This window comes from Abramis brama, assembly GCF_963993115.1.
Source record: "Abramis brama genome assembly, chromosome: 18".
NCBI lineage: Eukaryota > Metazoa > Chordata > Actinopteri > Cypriniformes > Leuciscidae > Abramis > Abramis brama.
The window spans coordinates 25,201,435-25,222,758 of record NC_139980.1 but is presented as its reverse complement, the minus strand read 5'-3'; the positions used below and the strand labels follow the sequence as shown (position 1 = coordinate 25,222,758).

Genomic DNA, 21,324 nt, shown 5'->3' with positions numbered 1-21,324 from the left:
AGTTTGCGACGACAAGGAGCTCCCAACACTGGGCCCTGGGACAGGAACCAAGGTTTCTTCCACATAACCAGGGCACGTAAGCATCGCCGCGTGACCTTGATTGTGCGAAATGGGTTGCCCCTCGGGGAAAACCCCCTGGTCCTGAGCCACCACTGCAGGGGCCTCATGTGCAGTAGTCCAAAAGGTATCACGTTGGAAGCTGCTGCCATGAGACCCAACAGTCTCTGGAACTGTTTGACAGTGAGTAGCTGGCCTAGCTTTACACTTTTCACAGCCGCAAGGATGGACTCTATACGTGGCGGTGACAGGCGCGCCTGCATCGACACTGAATCCCAAACCACGCCTAAGAAAGTGGTCCTCTGGAGTGGAGAAAGCACACTCTTCTTGGCGTTCAGCCGTAACCCCAACTCTCTCATGTGGGCGAGAACAACATCTCGATGTTGAACCGCCAACTGATGCGAATGAGCTAAAATCAACCAATCGTCGATGTAGTTCATGATGCGAATACCCTGGAGGCGCAGGGGCGCCAGAGCTGCATCCATGCATTTGGTGAAAGTGCGGGGTGATAAAGCTAGGCCGAATGGAAGTACTCGATATTGGTATGCTTTGCCCCCGAAAGCAAACCTCAGGAACTTCCAATGACACGGACGGATGGAAATATGGAAATATGCGTCCTTGAGGTCTATCGTGACAAACCAGTCCTCGGACCTGATCTGTGGCACGATCTGTCTCAATGTTAACATTTTGAACTTGAGCTGCATGACTGACTCGTTCAGAACTCGAAGATCTAAAATGGGACGCAATCCCCCGTCCTTTTTCGGAACTATAAAGTACCGGCTGTAAAACCCGGTTTCCCTGTTGGAGGGAGGTACATATTCTATGGCCCCTTTCTCTAACAGAGTGTTTACTTCCTGTTCCATAACCAGAACCTGCTCGGGGCCCACCACTGTGGGCAGGACCCCCATAAACCGAGGTGGGCGTTTCTTGAATTGTATCTGATACCCTTTTTCCACGGTCTGCAGGACCCAACGAGAAACATTTAACAGTAGCTTCCACGCTGTCAAAGATTCTACTAGAGGTACCAGCCTCTCGAGACTGGTTTCTGGATTTTGTTGTTGTTGAGTAGTCAATTCGTCGCCCTGTAACGGCGCACCGGCAGGGAACGACCTAACAGACTGCTCTAACACCCTCCTCGGAGGGGGCGGGCATCCCGAGGCCACTACGTTTCCGGGTGGTCCTTGAGATATGTGCTCGCCGGAGACCGCTGCGCCCTGTAACACCGGAGGCGGCAGGGTTGGCAGAACGGTCCCCTGAGGGTACCGAAGGGAGACGGGCACCGTAGAAAGAGGTGTTGACCGCTGCACTTCGGGGGGGGGCTACCCTCATTTGTCCTGAGCCCTCGGACATCAGGACTTTTTCCCAGCAGCCTTCTTGGCGGTAATGACGGTCCGCAGATCCGTTTTACCCCTCGAGGGCTGCTGGGTTTGAGAGCGCCCTCCGTGTCCCCGAGATTTTTGTGGGGGAGCACGGGAGGACACACTCTGTTTTTGAGTGGCACGATGTTCAGCGCTCTTTTTAGAGGAGTGAGGCTGCTCCCGCTCAGCAGCCTCAAAGAATGAACGGCGGGGGAGAAGTTTTTGAAGTGCAACTGCCTGTTTAGAAGCTTCTTGTGATTTAGCAACCGCACTGTTAACAGCATCACCAAACAGACCAACAGTGGAGACCGGAGCATCTAAGAGAACATGCTTTTCTTTATCTTTTATGTCGCTCAGATTGAGCCACAGATGCCTCTCAGTGGCCACCAGGGCTGCCATAGACCGCCCGTTTATTGATTTAGCGGTCTCCTTGGTGGCCCTGAGAGACAGATCTGTGGCTCTGCGTAGTTCAGCCACCGTGTCAGGACCAATTCCCCCGCCCTCCTCTAAATCCCCCAATAATTCAGCTTGATAAGCCTGCATGATGGACATCGTATGCAGACACGCTGCAGCTTGACCAGCGGCTGCATATGATTTATGAACCAGCGATGATGTAAATTTTACTGGTTTAGAGGAAAGTGAGGGAGCCTTCAAGGAAGATGCCGTTGCTGGAGAGAGATAGCTCGCAAGCGTCTCTTCCACCTTCGGCATCTCCCCATAACCATACTCTTTATAATTATGAATGGAAGAGTAGTGTGATGTCTGTGGTGTGTAAACTCTGTAAGACATAGGTTTCCCCCACGATCTCGACACCTCGGTGTGGAGATCGGGGAAAAACGGAAGGCTTCTGCGCTGAGGCTGTGCACGAGACGGCAGGAAGCGTTCGTCAAGCTTACTTTTCGAACGAACGTCCTGCCTATCCTCTGGCCACTCAATAGATAATCTTTCCACAGCTCTAGTAACAACATCGAGAAGCTCTTCAAACGCATGAGACTGAGGTGGCGAATCCTCAGACTCAGCGCCAATACTAACAACGTCCAACTCCTCGGAGCTGGACAATTGCAGTACTGGTGCCTCTATCGGGGGGGAAGAAACCGCAGCGCGTGCTTCCACACCCTGATGAGAGGCACTGGATCTATCAGAAGGTTGCTGAGATAAGGCAGAGCCCGTCTCAACATCCACTGATAGATCCATTTGTGAACCCCAGGTCTGAGATCGACGCCGTGCCTCGGCAGCGGCGGGACCAAAGCCCTGGGGAACATGATCGGGATTGAACCGAGCCAAACGAGATCGGAGCGTACGCAATGGAAGCGCGTCGCAATGCACACAGTCACCACCCTCGAGTGCTGACTGGGCATGCTCCTCTCCCAAACAAACAACACAAAGAGTGTGTGTGTCACCTCCCGTTAAATAACGCGGGCAGGGATGAACACACACTCTAAACTGCTGCTTGCTCGCCATACTGAATATATATATATATATAGACAGACAACACCAAATAACAAGGACAGATTTCAACACAGACTGAAGACTCAGAAAGCTTTCGTTTTCTGTTTCGGGCCGGCTTTTATAGCTTCCTGGTACGTGACGTCACCCGCCTCTGACGTTCCGCCACACCATTGGACTGATTTTACATGTGCTTCAAGACGTCATCACGCAAAGCGTTCCCCATAGCGTCAATCTCGACGCAACGCGAGTTCCCTTGAAAGGGAACCTGTTTTGAGCTCGGACAGACACTTCCTGTTTAATGTCCCGCTGGCAGTGTTTCAGAGCTCCGTACGTTAATGGAGCGTTTCATAGTGTTTGAACTTAGACTCAGATATAAAGATGTGGTCAGTGTTTAACTCAAGGAGTTCAGTGAAGCTGGCAATATTCACATAGGCTATTCGAACGTCCCTATTCTTGAGCTAAACGTTGTTAAAGCACAAACGACACCTATTTACAACCACAGTAACCTAGACAACGAGTACAACCCAATTCTCATCAAAACAAGCTTGCACGACCGCATCTTTATATTTGAGTCCAAGTTCAAACACTATGAAACGCTCCATTAACGTACGGAGCTCTGAAACACTGCCAGCGGGACATTAAACAGGAAGTGTCTGTCCGAGCTCAAAACAGGTTTTGCGTGGGAACGCAAATATCTTTGCGAGGGAACGCAAAAGTTTTGCGTGGGAACGCAAATATCTTTGCGAGGGAACGCAAATATCTTTGCGAGGGAACGCAAAACTTTGCGTGGGAACGCAAAGATTCTCGGGGGAACGCAAAAGTTTTGCGAGGGAATGCAAAAGATTTGAAAAAAAAAAAATCTCCCAACCTAAAATTTTTTCCACCACCACGTCCCTTTAGGGGCTCCGTACAATTGAGACAAGTGAAGCCCATTTTTAGCGAATTTTTAGGACTTCCGTTCCTGACGCGCAGACTCAAACCGACTCAAACAGAGCTTGACGACGTAGATGTGACGTGAGCAACCCGTCTGTCTTCTAGTGGCTGTGGCATGAGAAATCTGAATCATTCCCTTCCGAATCTTGCAGAGACGGAGAGTGTGAGTAGGAGCTGTCCATGAGCTTGGAGCAGGAGAAACTTTTGCTAAGTATTCTGATTAATTATTTTGTCATTTTGCCTCCACGTCTCCCCGATTGCCCGCGAGCTTCTCCTCCTGTCCATACGGAAATCATTCTGCTGTGCGACAGAGAGACAGAGAGTGGTTATGACGCAATCGTTAGCCTACTTTTACAAAAACTGCTTCTACGGGGCCATAACATAAGCTACAAGGTAATGGAGCATTTTATACATTGTCGTGTTTCTTTAGAAATAAATAATGGACAAATGGAGTCTTCAAACACCTCAGATGTAAAGTTATTCGCTGTCAAAGTGACGCTAAAATGAATGGGAGTCAATGTGATGCTAACAGCAGGTGAAGTTCTGCTACAAGATGGTGGCACGCGGCCGACTTCAACTTCCGGTCGACTTCCTTCCCGCTTGCTTAGAAGGCGGGATAGTTTATTAATGTATATGAATCTTAGTTGATTATAGGCTATTAGAGCTGGTTTGGTTGCTGAGAGACGGAGACGCGCAGAGACGGCAATTAACACGCTGTTTGATTTGTGATCTTGCTGTGCTTATTCCATTCATTCGAGTATCATATTGTACAAGGCTTAAATCATTTAAATATACATACAATAATATACAAAATCATATCGTAGACCATGTATATGATGTAGCAGCCTATTGATTTAAGTCACTGATTGACAGTGATTTAGTTAACTGTTAAAACTTGAATAACAGTTTACTCTTGCCAAGCTCTAATTTCTGAGAGATGCACGGATTCACGCTCATTTCATTTGTGCTCTCACTCATTCACTTCACTCATTGCATAAAGATTTTAGATAAGGTATTTTGCTTTCGGGAACACCCCTAATCTACTCCAGTAAAAAAATTCTGGAGGATGACTCACACACATTTTTTTTTTATTCCGACGCCCATGTAATAAATTATACGTTTTAACCACTTGGTGGTATTGCCAGACGTTCCCTTAGGGATCATGCAGTATAAATACGCAGCTATAATTCATGTGATGATTCAGGTGATTTTGAAGTAACATTTTATGTCGATATACAATGGTTACATACTGTTAAAACTAATCCTGGTATTGATAAGATTGCCGACTCTATAGAATAATGGTAAGGAAAACTGACTTTACCATGCTCTAAAAGACCTCTTGAGGTCTGGACTCGGGAGCATTACCGTTGTGTTGCGGCTTTATTTCGTTGTGTAGTACATTTTCCGTTGTTTTGTGGCTTATTTCCTTTGTGTTGTACATTTTCCGGTGTGTTGTGGATTTATTTCGATGTGCTTTGAACTTATGTTTGCTTTTTAAATTTCGTTGTGTTGTGCACTACTGGGCTGCCTGGGCCACCGTAGATCAGGCACAGAAAAACGAACACATAATACGGACGACGACGGACAACTAGACTGGACTAAACTACGGAAGAGGATTAGGGCCAAGCAATAATAAAAAAATAAAACCATCTCGAGATTAAAGTCATTATAATGCGAGATTAAACTCGTTAAATTTCGAGAAAAAAAGTCGAAATACAATCTTGAGAATAAACTCATTAAATATCGAGAATAAAGTCGTCGTGTTTCGAGAAAAAACTCGTTAAATTTCGATTAAAAAAAGTCGAAGTAATCGTGAGAATAAACTCATTAAATTTTCAAAAAAGTCGAAATGAAATGTAGAGACTAACGCATTCGATCAGTGTTCATTGCATATATTCTATATTTTAGACTTTCTTTCAGTAACAAAGAATAGAACATTCTTAGGTCTAGGTCGGCTAGGTCTTTTTAGAAGAAAAAATCAGTACAATTTGCGCGATGTACTCGCTTTTGTCCAACATGAAATTCACCGAGGTTTCGTGGTTTCCCAGGATACCATAAGACGCATTATTAAACTTGTTGATCCTCAAGGTGTGGAATTTCGACGAAGGAGACACGAAACCTCGATGAGGTTGATATCAGTAGGCTGTGCAATGAACACTGATCGAATGTGTTATTCTCTACATTTCATTTCGACTTTTTTTCTCGAAACACAACGACTTTATTCTCGAAATTTAATGAGTTTATTCTCACGATTACTTCGACTTTTTTTCTCGAAATTTAACGAGTTTTTTCTCGAAACACAACGACTTTATCCTCGAAATTTAATGAGTTTATTCTCAAGATTGTATTTGAGTTTTTTTTCTCGAAATGTAACGAGTTTTTTCTCGAAACACGACTTTATTCTCGAAATGTAATGAGTTTATTCTCACGATTACTTCGACTTTTTTTCTTGAAATTTAACAAGTTTTTTCTCGAAACACAACGACTTTATTCTCGAAATTTAATGAGTTTATTCTCAAGATTGTATTTCGAGTTTTTTCTCGAAATTTAACGAGTTTTTTCTCGAAACACGACGACTTTATTCTCGATATTTAATGAGTTTATTCTCAAGATTGTATTTCGACTTTTTTTCTCGAAATTTAACGAGTTTAATCTCGCATTATAATGACTTTAATCTCGAGATGGTGTTATTTTTTTATTATTGCTTGGCCCTAATCCTCTTCCGTACTAAACACAGGGCTTAAATACACAGGGACTAAATCAAGGAAACAAGACACAGCTGGCATGATTAACAAGGCACAGGTGAACAGGATACTAAATAAAAGAGACACACTGTGAAAACTGAGTCAGATTAAAACCCCAAACATCACAGACGACACCAGATTATTGTTGTTCAACATTCACTACTCGTTAAAACATCACACTCTTACTTGATCTGGACAAACTGTGCATAATTAGAAAGATTTAAGACTGAGCTTCGATATTTGACCACTGTTTATGATAAAACTGGTTTTCAGTGACATTAATTTATGCCTGGAGTGCAACCTAATTAATCTGTAACGTTCGTTATTTTGAATAGAAATCATCACTCATATTTGCAGTCAGTCACGTCTTCTCCGGTTTATTTGTGTTCACATACATGCAATATACAGCATCCATCAGTGCTCTTAGTCTAAATGGTGCGCGCATTTGGAGAAATAATGATTTATCATCACATATTAGCAAAATATTTCGTCATACAGAATAAACATTTCTATTCATTTTCCACTGAATTATGCAATCTGAAGAGCTAAAACAGCTAAGTTCTCTTCTCTTCCGTATTTACGTCAGTTATGATCTCAGCACTCTCTCATTCGCTGTACAGCTGCCAATCATCTCACGTGATTCAACGCGACTATAATCCTGCCCTTCTGCATGATGCTGTCCTGTTTACTGAGCGATTTTTCGAGTATATGTGGATTGTGTGTGATTTTCGTGCGATTTGGGTTGTTTTCATATGAATAAAGAATGTTTACAGTATAGGCCTACACACTAAGCAGGTGTAGCAATTAGCTGCATATAAAATGCTAAATAACATATTTCAGCATCTTAATTTCACTTAACACCATTTTAAATCGCGACCGAAATATGACACAAATACTCGATGGTGGCTTAAAGTTAGTTTTGAGTAAAAGTGTAATTTTAATCTTTTAAATTGTGTTATGTAGCTTGATGCTAATTGTTGCTTATCCACCTGCTGCTTTTCTATTCCATAATCTAATTTGTTAAAATAATTCACACAAGGTCCCGAGAATATAACGTTATATATAGATTTTTTGTTTCCTTGAAAGACTTAAGATAATAGGTGGATTATTTATGTATTTGGATGAAAGAGATGTAGACCCATAATGGTTAGCGTCCATATAAAAAGTCCAGTCCATTCCAGTCTAGAACAAGTATCAAGGATTATACATAGTCCAAATGAGTAATCAGTCCATATGAGTTTTCATGATGAAGTAGGCCTTACAGTTTACAATACTCGGGTTTGATGATTGACACAGCCCATGCACCCACAAATGTGAGGTTTCTTTACAAAGATAAAGTAAGAAATTAGGTTTACTTAATTATTCAGTAAAACAATATGTTATTGTGAATATTATTGTTACTTGTTCATCAGTGTTTTATTCACTGACTTTAGCTAGCTTCTTTGCACGAAGAACAACATAGTGACGAAACACGTTTGAACGTTTAGGGCTACTGTAGAAACATGGTGGCGCATTTCAATGTAAGCGCCAAATCAAATGCACGTGCCTGCGTTAATGCAGCGCCGAATATATATATATATATATATATAGAGAGAGAGAGAGAGAGAGAGAGAGATAGGAGAAACCGTCAGCTCACTCTGCAGCCACTATGGCATTAGTCTTAATAAAACAGCTTACCATACAATAAAGCCCATAGCGACGGCTGTCGCAGTGTTGAGAGACCTATGAAAGGGAACCGTGGTGTATGTAGATAGAGATGGCTCATTCTAAGGTAATAAAAACATAACGGTTCATTAAGTAAGGTCTTCACTGAAAACATAGTTATGTATATGATATTGCATTTCTGTCAACAGATCCCCCTAATTATTACACAATGCACCTTTAATACAATTGAATGTGCTTATTATGCTTCCATGAGTCGGGAATGAGAATCCCAATTTAGCTGCAACATTTTACCCAGTGATGAAACTCAAAAAAACATGATCCTGTGAAAAATGTCATGCTGTTTAAAAGTCTTACCTGTTGCTATGTTTTTACAGATTAACACAAGTTATTCTAAAAAGTTAACTGGCTACATTTCTGGTTCTACAAAAGTCTCTGGCTTCAGGTATGATCTATCATTTAAATGTTCACTTTTTTTATACAACATTCCCATTTATTTACTTGTTTTTTCAAATACAATATTTATACAGTGTTTTCACCTTGGTGTGGTTTGTGTTTCACTCCGTAGATCTGGTAGTGTTATAGCAGATTATACAATAAGAGCAACATCAAACAACCTTGATTTTAGAGCAGCAAACACAGATGTTTCTGACTCTCTAAAAGCACAAGGAATCATTTTAGCTGAAGATGCTTTTGCTCGGAGTGGTAAGGGTAGTCAGTGCCTAATCTAAAACCCTTCACATTTCAACATCATATTTGTTATATTGTATCTTTATGGTTTTCATTGTCAGAACAAAAGGACTTCACAACAGATGAATTATATCCTTTGCAAAAGCTGGACCTGAATTGTCCACCCCAAGAATTTGCAAATGGATCAATAAAATGGATGGTGAATAACAAAGATCTTGCACCGGACAGCATAGGATACATCATTTCAAACAACAATAGCACTCTCACTGTGAAAAACACTAGTGAAAGTGACAGTGGTGAGTGACGTGTGATTTATCTTTGTCCTCTCTATAATGTCTTACATGGCGTGATTGCTTTTAGAGTCCTGTTTTAAAAAGCAGACTGCTGTAAAACTTTACCATAATAAGTATATTATCACTGATTCACTATCACATAGCATATTATGGTAATATATGAGACCATAGAGATTAGTGTTTCTCAGCCGTGTGTCTCAACCATAGACTGGTCTTGACCCAAAAGCAGGTTGCAAGACCATTTTGAGTGGTTCGTGGAGTGTGTAGTCAAAGAAACAAGTAGTTTAAAGGGGTCATATGATGCTTTTTTCAAAGATCATTATTTTGTTTATTGGGTGTCAGTGTTTCCTTTAGGATTTTTTTTAGCAGTGGGGGCAGGTCTGTCCGAAACAACCTCTGACGTCGAAGACGTCTCGTGAGTTCAGTGTTGGACAGATCAGTCGTTCATTAAAACGTGGAACCTTGCTTCGCAAAGAGAGGGCGCGCGCTCTCGCTCTCTCTCTCGTTCTTTTAAACATGCGCCCAGCTGTCACAAGCGCAGCAGTTTATCTACATTACACACCGGTCAAATAAGACTTTGGCGGGACAAAAATTCACAAAAAATCTTCGATCAGGTCAGTCGCACAAGTGAATACAACGGAAATACACAGAAATATTTAGGCGCAAATGCGAGTGAAATGGTCGCACTGTAGAGCCCTAACGTTACCGTGGCGGCAAAAATTTTGCCATGGCGGGCCGCCATTAACTAATCAACATAGAGGAAACACTGGGGTGTAATAGAATATGTTAACATGCTTTAATGTTCAAAAATACATAATTTTTCACATAGTATACTTTATTGTAGCTGCTCTATGCCCCATCTTTCTAAAACGCATCGATTTCTACAAGCCCCTCCTTCTGAAAAGCGCTGTGTGATCTGATTGGCCAGCTGGCCCAGTGCCTTGTGTTGGAAATGTAATGCCCCTTTTATCATAATTGCAAGCTTCAGCTTTCAAAGCAGTTATAAAGATAGTTTATAATGTCGTCAGTTTTACCATATCAGTTCGAGCCCGAGTCGGATTCTGAAAATGCAGATGACCAAGCCGATCGATCAGAACCTGATACCCATCTGTATTTGCATTGAAAGCACAATATGGGCGCGTGCTGCTTCAACTCTGCTTGAGCGGCCAGTGTAGAACACGTAGTGCATATATGTTTGCCATCTTTTCACCACAAGTTATAGCGGAGAACTGAGGATACTGTTTGTAAACATAAATCCATCTCTGCACTTTTGATCGCAAGAATGACCAAAAAAAATGCATTTCTCTACACTGCACAAAACTCTGCATTTGAACAGTCAATAGCAAATTCTTTACTGTCCTCCGTGAAATGCACTGCACACACAAACATTTGGGTTTTACTGTTCTGGAACAGTGTTGTAAATAAATATTAACCACTGATTCCTAATTGCATCCACTTTCGGAAGGCCAAATAATGTGCTTTCGTATAGAAACAACATGGCGGCGACAGCACTACTACAAGAACTGAAGCCACGCCTTCTTTCTTTGCGTATGCATTTTGGCGGCATTATGCAAATATTTGCAGGCGACCTTAAAAGAACAAACTCTGAAGGACGCGAGGACACAGAATGCATCTTTGTGAGAATTGAGATGTGCCGCAATCTTGTTGCTCAACTGATCGTCCCAGCATATTTTAAGTAGTGGCTAAACAATTAATACAACATAACATCACAAACAAATGTCACAACCTATTAAAACATTTCTTTCATATTATTATAGACATTATTTTCATATAATTTAGATTTTTTTATTTAATCTTTTTATTTTACCACGTGTATTTATGAAAATGAGTAGCCTATGTATTACAGTACCATTGTTTTGTCAATATTAAGATTATTTTAATATGCCAGTAAAAATACTGCTGGCTTTCTTCATACTGTATTGTCACTTTATTAAAATTAAGCAAAACAAACAGACAAATGTTTACTTTCACAAGCAGTCACGTAAAATGCGAGCTTGCAGAGGCAATCTCTTAAGGGAGAACGTGAAGTTTAAAGCTTCCATACATTGGTCGCCTGCAATGATGATCTTCTGGGATTCTCTCAAGTCTGCATTCGATGCATCCTCGAAATTAAGAGCACATCCGGGTACTTTCATGCGTCCCCTGTACTTGCATTCTTGAGAATTGGAATTGAACTTCGATGGTAGATGATGACATAGTACTAGAACACAAGGACGCAAGATCGCTTAAGAACGCATATTGAGAAATGGCCATTATCAGGCTTTTTATTTAGAAAAAAATATGCTAATTGCCTTAAAAAAATTATAGCATTGTAATATAACAATACGATAAAGTTTACAGTGCTTCCTAAATGAATTAAAAACCCAAAAAAGCAAAACACACCTGATGCACATTCTATGTTCTTCATTTTCTAGAAGTAGAATTAAAAACCTTGCTGTATTTTTGTGTTGTTAATTAAGTGAAGGTACATCATCATCTTGCTCTGACGAAAGTGACTTAAACGCACCTGACATCATAAACAGGACTTCCCCCTTAAATAACTTCCCAGGAGGACCTGAATGCAGCTAAAGAGTAACTGAAATGACGAGCATGCAATGTTGTAGTTACATTGTTCATTAGTAAGACATGAAATTACCAAAAACTACCAATAATTTACGTAATTGGCATGTTGTCTGTGTTAGCTGGGAAGGATTTAGATGTATGTGTCAGGGTTGTTGCAGGATGCTGAAGACGAGGACACAGGAACTTTAATGTAGTTGATTTACACTCACCTAAAGGATTATTAGGAACATCATACTAATACTGTGTTTGACCCCCTTTCGCCTTCAGAACTGCCTTAATTCTATGTGGCATTGATTCAACAAGGTGCTGAAAGCATTCTTTAGAAATGTTGGCCCATATTGATAGGATAGCATCTTGCAGTTGATGGAGATTTGTGGGATGCACATCCAGGGCACGAAGCTCCCGTTCCACCACATCCCAAAGATGCTCTATTGGGTTGAGATCTGGTGACTGTGGGGGCCATTTTAGTACAGTGAACTCATTGTCATGTTCAAGAAACCAATTTGAAATGATTCAAGCTTTGTGACATGGTGCATTATCCTGCTGGAAGTAGCCATCAGAGGATGGGTACATGGTGGTCATAAAGGGATGGACATGGTCAGAAACAATGCTCAGGTAGGCCATGGCATTTAAACAATGCCCAATTGGCACTAAGGGGCCTAAAGTGTGCCAAGAAAACATCCCCCACACCATTACACCACCACCACCAGCCTGCACAGTGGTAACAAGGCATGATGGATCCATGTTCTCATTCTGTTTACGCCAAATTCTGACTCTACCATCTGAATGTCTCAACAGAAATCGAGACTCATCAGACCAGGCAACATTTTTCCAGTCTTCAACTGTCCAATTTTGGTGAGCTTGTGCAAATTGTAGCCTCTTTTTCCTATTTGTAGTGGAGATGAGTGGTACCCGGTGGGGTCTTCTGCTGTTGTAGCCCATCCGCCTCAAGGTTGTGCGTGTTGTGGCTTCACAAATGCTTTGCTGCATACCTCGGTTGTAACGAGTGGTTATTTCAGTCAAAGTTGCTCTTCTATCAGCTTGAATCAGTCGGCCCATTCTCCTCTGACCTCTAGCATCAACAAGGCATTTTCGCCCACAGGACTGCCGCATACTGGATGTTTTTCCCTTTTCACACCATTCTTTGTAAACCCTAGAAATGGTTGTGTGTGAAAATCCCAGTAACTGAGCAGATTGTGAAATACTCAGACCGGCCCGTCTGGCACCAACAACCATGCCACGCTCAAGATTGCTTAAATCACCTTTCTTTCCCATTCTGACATTCAGTTTGGAGTTCAGGAGATTGTCTTGACCAGGACCACACCCCTAAATACATTGAAGCAACTGCCATGTGATTGGTTGATTAGATAATTGCATTAATGAGAAATTGAACAGGTGTTCCTAATAATCCTTTAGGTGAGTGTATTTACAAACTAAGCTTCCAGAAACATACAGGAACAAAGGAAAAACTCCAGGAATTCAGTACACACAACCATACATGGACGACGACCAACAAACACTGAGGGAAAACACAGGGTTTAAATGTACTGGGGCTAACGGGATAATTAACAAGACACAGGTGATGGGAATTTCTAATTAAACAGACAGGGAAAAACTAACAGGATTAAACCAAAATCACAAAGACAGGGGAAAACAAGATCACAAAACAGAACTCAACACATCAAAACGTGACAGTATGATGTTCTATTCATCAGGATAAGTGTAATTTTAGTGTAATTTTATTAATAATTCATGTTAGTATTTTGTATTTATCATGGTAACTGTAGTTTCCATAACCTTAACCTACTTCATTTTCACTTTGTGGAATTTTCTAAATTTTTAATGACTGAGGTGGCTTAGCCTGGGTTTCCCCCTGCTGCCTTGCGCGCAGCGCGATTTTATTCACGCTGCTAGGCAGCCTGGATACCATGGACCAGATTTTCCCCTCAAAAAGGGAACCAATCGCAGAACGGGGAGGGAGCAGCAAGACGATGACGACGTCCATGCGACGTGCCGAAGCAGTTTGTTTATATCTATGGATCCAACATGGCATCAGACACGAAGTTACCTTTCGATGCAGCCTTAGATAGTGTTCTAAGTAGTTTAGAACGCAAGTTTATTTCGTCTTCTTCCTCGTCGAATTTCTGTCGCTCTACATACGTCATCTGGTAAAATTGAAACGATTGGCTATGAGCTACGTGCAGGCGCATTTGATAGACATTCGTAGCGCCCAATAAACGGCTCTGGGCATTCGTAAACCACGCCTCAAATACGAGAAAATGAACATGTGGTTCCCAGACCACGTCTCAATGAGAAAGAGGTCTGACGTTAGCCAGGCTAGAGGTGGCTAATTTCAACTTAATAACTTTATTGTATTAACAAAAACTATTTTTGGGCTGCTATTTAGCCTTACTGTTTATTCATTAGTATCTGTCATATTCATACAGTACAATTTATGTGTATGTTAAGTAAAATGGGCTGGTAGCCTACTTGTATGTGTGTGTCAGCCTTTTTTTTTTTAGGAAAAATTGCTAAAAATTTGGCCCTCAGCTTAATGACCCTGGGAAAATATGGGTCCCATTGACAAAGCCTCAGCGTCAGGAAGTATCACGTGATATCAGGTCTTGCGATGTAACGAATTGCTTTATGGCACTGCACACATACATTTATATGCTAGCCTTCTTTGTATCATACCTCAGTGGACATGGCTCCATGCGTTCGCCGGCTTCTTTGAAAACAAATGAACATGACCAGAGGGAGAAGATGGGAGGGGAGTCGCCAACGAGTTTTTACAAAAGTGTTGTCAAATATCTATTCTGAAGTTGTAGGGGGAGCTCTATAGAGAAACCCGCGAGCAAAAGGCGAGAAAACAGCGAAGAAATTGCCAAAACTGCATAGCGCTGCTTTAAGTGTGAAACAAATCAACCAATCAAAGTTAAGCTATGCTTACAGGATGTCAATGTCATGAACATTCTCTTATTTACAAACTGTTATATTAATAATTAAATTATTAATAGTTTTGTTTGATTTGTGTTCCCCCCCATGCAGGTCAATACTCATGTATCATACAGACGAATACAATACCATACATTCAGTGGCAAAACATTGTTATTAAAAAACGCCCCAGTATCATTGTGGGTGATGGATATCTTGTTTTTCCGTGTAAAAGCAACATTGTTAAACTGAGATGTTCTGTTGATGCTGGCTACAATATTGAGTGGGTCCTGAATGACATCGTACAATCTTCAGGTTGGTACTTTTTTATAAATTGTGTGTGTACAGTGTGTAGCACTATTGCCTCGCAGCAAAGTCACTGGTTCAAGCCCCAGCTGAGCCATGCAGGAGGCCTTTCTGTGTGGAGTTTGCATATTCTCCCCGTGTCTGTGTGTGTTTCTTCCGGGTGCTCCGGTTTCCCCCACATGCCGCTTAAAGACATGCCGTTTGAGTGGATTGGACACAGTAAAATTGCCTGTAGGAGTGAGGGTTTATGTGAGTGTGTCCTCTCAGTGCTGGGTTGATTAGGGACGTTCATCCGGTGTAAAACCTCTGCCAAATCAGATGTGCAGATTTGTCTCTCAGCCGAGAGAGAGAGAGAGAGAGAGAGAGAGAGAGTTGTCATTAAACCTTCAGTTAAATACTCTCAGCCGAGAGACAGAGAGACTGAGTTGTTGTCATTTAAACCTTCAGTTAAATCCTCCATGTTATTAATGTTTTCTAATAAATGTATTCCCCTTTTAGTTTTTACCCAATCAGGATCTGACATCACAGTAGACTATGCTACTCAAAGTGGAAATTGTAAGGAGGAAACCTTTACATGCCGTCTCAAGGGTCTGTCACAACTACTTCAATACAGTTACAGCAGGAGCAGCGTCGCAGTAAAGACAAGCACAGAACGTGAGCCTTAAGTTTCTTATTGTTTTCAGCATCAAGTTTTTTTTTTTCACTGTTATGGAATTACATTGGATGATTTTAACGATCTGGCAGACTTTTCTTTGGATCACATCGCATTTTATGTTGTGCTGTTGACTGCTTTGATCCCATTATTTAATTACTGTATATTTGACCCTAGTTATTTCTGACGCTTCTGCATAGTGTGCGAACACCTTTTCAATTGAATCAGTTTCCTTCTGACTTTCAATCAAATACTTCTCCAGAGTATGACTGTGAAAATTCAGAACTTGGACTTGGAAAAAAAAGTGAAGTAAAGACAGGAATCTGTAGAAGTGGCTTTACAGGCAACATAACTTACAGATGTGATTCCCCTGATTGGACACCAGTACAAGACAACTGTGTACTTGACATTATAGCCAAACTTCAAACGGAAGTTAAGGTAATTTATAGATCATGTATCTCTATCTCTATTCATCTTGCCAAATTAAATGTTTCTAATATTTATATTTTTGTACTTCGCAATGTAGGTCTTGACTGTGGAGGGGATTCCAGGGTTTATGGCTAACCTCAGTAGAGCCTCAGTACAGAATAATTTTAATATAACACAGTCTCCTGCTACTGTTCAATCAATGGTTTTTATACTTTCTACAATTGCTAATTTGTCACAAACTGCTGTCATCAATAATCCAGTGATGGTGGTATGTATGCACATTTAAGCAAATTTAATGTATAGACATTTTATTCTTGTATTATTGAATCATTGAATTATTGAAGATGTCTAGTTAACATAAACTTGTTTTGATTCAGTGCACATACAGTAATTGTGTTGTGCAGTAGACATTCTCTCATAAAATAATATCTTATGTTGTCTTATATTATCCAAATATCTTTTATATGAAATATTTCCATATTTTATTAAACTTCATCATATTTAACATATTTTTATATTTAATTTCCAGGATTACCTAAAAACAGTGAACATCATTGTATCAGGTAATGTCAGTGATACATGGAACAAACTGAACAAAGGAAACACCACAGAAAACACCAGCGTTCAACTACTGGGCGCTATTGAGAGGATAAGTGACCGTCTCAAAGATGAGTTTGTTATTAATGAAACATCTATTCAGCTGAACAGAACTACAATTAAAAACTCATTCAGTATGGCATCAACACTGCCAAACTCAACTACAGAGATTGTCATACCACAGGTTCCTAATGTCACTACCATAACCATCATAATCTTCTCAACTCTTGACAATGTCCTACCTACTCGTGATACTAATAATGACAGTAGGAATTCAGATGTGCGCATCAATGGAGACGTGGTTGTTGTTAAGGTTAATGAAACACTTAACAACATTTCTTTTGCATTTGATATTACTGATCAGTCTTTGGGAAATCCTCAGTGTGTCTTTTGGAACTTCAGTCTTAACGCATGGGATTCCACTGGATGTAAAGTAAAACCCTTAGGGAACGAAACTGGTAAGATTACATGTGAATGCAACCACACAACCTCTTTTTCAATCTTGATGTCACCGTTTTCCCTGGATCACAAAGCCTTAGCCTTTATAACTTACATTGGTGTAGCTATTTCAATGGCCAGCTTGGTAATATGCCTCATTATTGAGACTATCGTATGGAAGTCAATGACAAGAAATGACACATCCTACATCCGACATGTGTCCATAGTCAACATTGCCGTGTCCCTGCTGATCGCAAACATCTGTTTTATCATTGGAGCCGCAGTCGCAGAACAAGAGCAACCAACATCAGTGGGTCGCTGCAGTCCAGCGGTTTTCTTCATGCACTTTTTTTACCTGGCTCTTTTCTTCTGGATGTTGATTTCAGCGCTGCTGCTCTTTTATCGTACAGTCATGGTCTTGTCCCAAATGTCAAGGGCCAAAATGATGTCCATTGCCTTCATAGTCGGTTATGGTGCACCTTTGCTCATAGCGGTCATTACTGTTGCATCGACAGCTGGACCTCAGAAATATATCACGAAAGAATTAGCATGCTGGCTGAACTGGGTTGAATCTAAGGCCCTTCTGGCATTTGTGATTCCAGCTCTCACTATTGTAGCCATAAACCTTGTGGTTTTGATTGTGGTTCTGTATAAGATGTTGAGCAGAGGAGTTGGTGCCACAACTCAACCGGATGAGAAACATGCCTTGGTGGTCATTGCCCGATGTGTGGCCATATTGACTCCTATCTTTGGTCTAACATGGGGATTTGGAATTGGAACCATGGTGTCCCGTGAATTAGGCATTCATGTGGTTTTTGCACTCCTCAATTCACTGCAGGTATCACTTTCTATCGCTATCAATTTTATATTAAGGTTACATTTCCAATTTGTGCAATCTACTAATGTTGCACATAATGATTTATAATGCCATGGTTTTATTTTTCAATGGATTTAAAATGGAACCATATCGTAACTAATACCTGTATTTGTAACACTTCATTTAACAGGGATTATTTATTTTGGTGTTTGGAACGCTTTTAGACAGCAAGGTAGGAGTTTACTTCTTTTGCTTTGTACTGTAAGAGCTTAAGTTCAGTCACTTAAATTTCTAATGCTGCATTTAATCTAATCTACCATTATTCCCCGGTTTCACAGACCAGGCTTAAGATAGTCCCCGACTAAAATGTTAGTTTGAACTGTTTTAACTGAAAGCAACATGCCATTGTTTTGTCTCAAGATGCACACCAGTAATGTTTTTTTCTAAGGAACATTTATAAAAGCTACTTAGATGCCTAATCCTGGCTTAATCTAAGCCCTGTCTGTGAAATCTGGCCTATATGCATTATATTAAAACATTCATTACAAATTTGACAACAGCATATCACCCTGGCAGGCTTTATTTAGATTGTTATTTGAATGATAGTACATTATCTTGCTTATTACACGACTGGCCACCAAATACATGAAAGTGCAAAATGTATTTGAGTTGAAATGATTTAACAAATATACCTGTATATTAAGGAAATACAGGAAAAAGTCTACTATAACGTACAATCGATGGTCAGCAATACGGACACTATGACAGCATTACAGTATTAATAGGCATTTACATTACAGTTGATAACTGAGACCCTAACAGAGATGGCATCAGGTGCTTTTGTATCCTTTTGTATGAATATACGATTTCTGGATGTAAAGAGATCTTTTTTGTTGCAGGTTCGTGAGTCACTAGCAGGAAAGCTATCACTACAGAAACTCAGTTCCAGCCATACCAAGGTAAATGCCATTCTATAGCATCACACACTTATAGGACTTTAACTAATGTTCAAATTCTAATCATTATTAAAATATATTTACATTATTTGACTCACAGAGCACCAGTGCAGGATCATCATCCACATCTGGACTCAATTTATTTCAAAGGATGCGACGGAGGAGTGAGTAGATGGCTTAGATTTTGTTATTATTGTCACTTGGATAAATGTTACTGCTAAATAATGTAAATACTAATGTAAAGACAATAGTTATGTGAGTAATATACATCTAACTATTTGCAGATGTATACAACGTGTCCGAAGCCAACCTTTCCTCAGCAGTTACAGACAGCTTCAATGGCTCACATGCCATTATCAACAATTAAAATCTAAAAGTGTTTCCTCCACTGCAGTGTATGTTTGTGTTTGGTGGAAGAAATGTTTCCATGTTCTAAGATCATTAGTCTAATGATAAGGTTACAATATGACTTTTTGCTTCATTGTGTAATATACTGGACTTGAAAAACCAGGGTAATTTTTCACAAATCAAGTAAGTTTATGTGGTTTGTGAAGTTTTTCACACTTTTGTTTTATATTAGACATTTATGTGTGAGTTGTTGTTGTCCAGTTGGTTTAATTACATTCTGGTTTTCTGCTTTGTTATGATAAATTATAAACGTTTCCATTCCAATTTACAAATGTTACTTTTGACCAATAATTACTAATAATTAAATGCCTCTTCATATTGTATTTACTTGGGTAGCTTTGGCAACTCCTTTTTACATCTTCATGTGAATTGTTCATTTAAACTGCTGGGTCAAAATGGGTCAAAAACTAATAAAAAATGTTCCTTGCCTTAACTGGAGAGAATGGTTTAAAAGCAGAGTAGAAAGTGGAGGAGAGAGATAACTCTATTCTAAATATGCAGTAATGTGAATTATTTTATTAGTTTTATCTACATGCCATTTTTGAAAATGCAGTTTCATATAAAATGTGCATATAAACATTTCCTGAATGTAATTTGTCAAACAGTTGAATGGAAAATTACTATGAAATCAGCTCTTTAATATGAGCTCTAAATTATAGATTATGGTAAATGGTTCTAGTTACCAATTTCAGCACCATACCAAAAATATTGAAGCTTTTTTAACAAATTAAAATACTAATTATTAATGCTATAATAATTATAAGCAAATAATATATAAAAAAAACATTAGCATTGAACCTTCAAATGTTTTTAAGCAATTAAACTGCTTTAAAAAGGTAAAGTTAAGGTATAAAAAAAAGTTGTTTAAAAATAAATTAATAAAATAAAAAATGCATGTAATGGAACAAGTGGCTGGTCTTGTAACGGTCACCAGCTGGAGTGCCCTTGAGAGCCACCAGAGGGCACTCCACACCAGACTATCATGTTTCACTCACAAACTACATCTCCCATCATTCTCTGCCTGGACTCATTAGCACTCATTATCACATTCACCTGTGTCTCATTATCTTGTTAGTTTCAGCCTATTTATTCCATGTTCACTCATTTGCTCTCTGTGAAGTTTTGTTTTGTGTCACACTGCATTTCTGAGCATTTTCCCTGGTTTCCTGTCTCTTGCCTTTTCCGTGGAGTACTCTCTTGCCTCTGACCCCTGCCTGTTTTGTTTTGTTTTGTTTTGTTTTGTTTTGTTTTGTTTTGTTTTGTTTTGTTTTGTTTTGTTTTGTTTTGTTTTGTTTTGTTTTGACTGCCTACCTGTGTTTTGACCCATTGCCTGTACTTTGGATTACGCCTTTGGTTTGCCCATAATAAAAGCTGCATTTGGATCTCACCTTCGAGTCTCGGAGCAGTTCATGACAGGTCTATTAGTCTGCATTCACGCTTCAAGATTTAATGCACATCTATTTGTGCATATTACTATTTCATCTATCACGAATCATCGCAATTTCAGTCAATCGGTCAGATTGCGCTGAAGAAAACCTTTTTCTTTTGAGTGGATTCTGACTAACACGCATCTGATTGGCCGTTGCGTTCATGCGTTTAACTGACCTGTCTGTGATTGGCTATATTGCTCAACACTTCAAAAACATGTAAATATGTTTACAACATGTTTTTGAAGTGTTGAGCAATATAATAGAATAGAAATGCTTGATGCCTGTTCAATGTTTCAAAAACAAAAATCAGACATTCCACCCTGCAAAAACTCATTTCAGGGAGGTCGACTGTAGAACCCGCCAACAAAGAAAACTCTCTTTCTTACGTGTGAAAGGGTTAAGGCTGAGCTACAGAATCTTACATTGTGTCCTAACTAGGCTCAGCCTGAAAGTGTTCAGTTCTGCCAAATATTTAATGATATAAAAATGGTATATATTGTATTAGATGTTTTGAACAATTTGGAGATTTGACCAGTGAGATTTCATTGTTTATGAGACTGCCTATAGTCCCAGCAAGAAATCTTGACA

General features: G+C 40.0%; 1 protein-coding gene across 1 annotated transcript in view; it reads left to right on the top strand.

The window, feature by feature from the left end:
* The window catches only part of LOC311068339 (adhesion G protein-coupled receptor F4-like), a gene marked incomplete at its 5' end in the record, with an annotated part of 32,635 nt that extends 11,942 nt beyond the window's left edge, over nucleotides 1–20,693 (top strand). The window contains 12 exons of the mRNA XM_084090722.1: nucleotides 8,581–8,648; nucleotides 8,772–8,908; nucleotides 8,995–9,189; nucleotides 14,818–15,018; nucleotides 15,508–15,663; nucleotides 15,924–16,099; nucleotides 16,188–16,358; nucleotides 16,620–17,963; nucleotides 18,133–18,174; nucleotides 18,842–18,901; nucleotides 18,999–19,062; nucleotides 19,183–20,693. Of these exons, the coding sequence (XP_083946848.1) occupies nucleotides 8,581–8,648; nucleotides 8,772–8,908; nucleotides 8,995–9,189; nucleotides 14,818–15,018; nucleotides 15,508–15,663; nucleotides 15,924–16,099; nucleotides 16,188–16,358; nucleotides 16,620–17,963; nucleotides 18,133–18,174; nucleotides 18,842–18,901; nucleotides 18,999–19,062; nucleotides 19,183–19,265 (2,697 nt within the window). The 3' untranslated portion in view covers nucleotides 19,266–20,693. The remainder of the gene's footprint in view (nucleotides 1–8,580; nucleotides 8,649–8,771; nucleotides 8,909–8,994; nucleotides 9,190–14,817; nucleotides 15,019–15,507; nucleotides 15,664–15,923; nucleotides 16,100–16,187; nucleotides 16,359–16,619; nucleotides 17,964–18,132; nucleotides 18,175–18,841; nucleotides 18,902–18,998; nucleotides 19,063–19,182) is intronic.
* Between the last annotated feature and the right edge of the window lie 631 nt (nucleotides 20,694–21,324).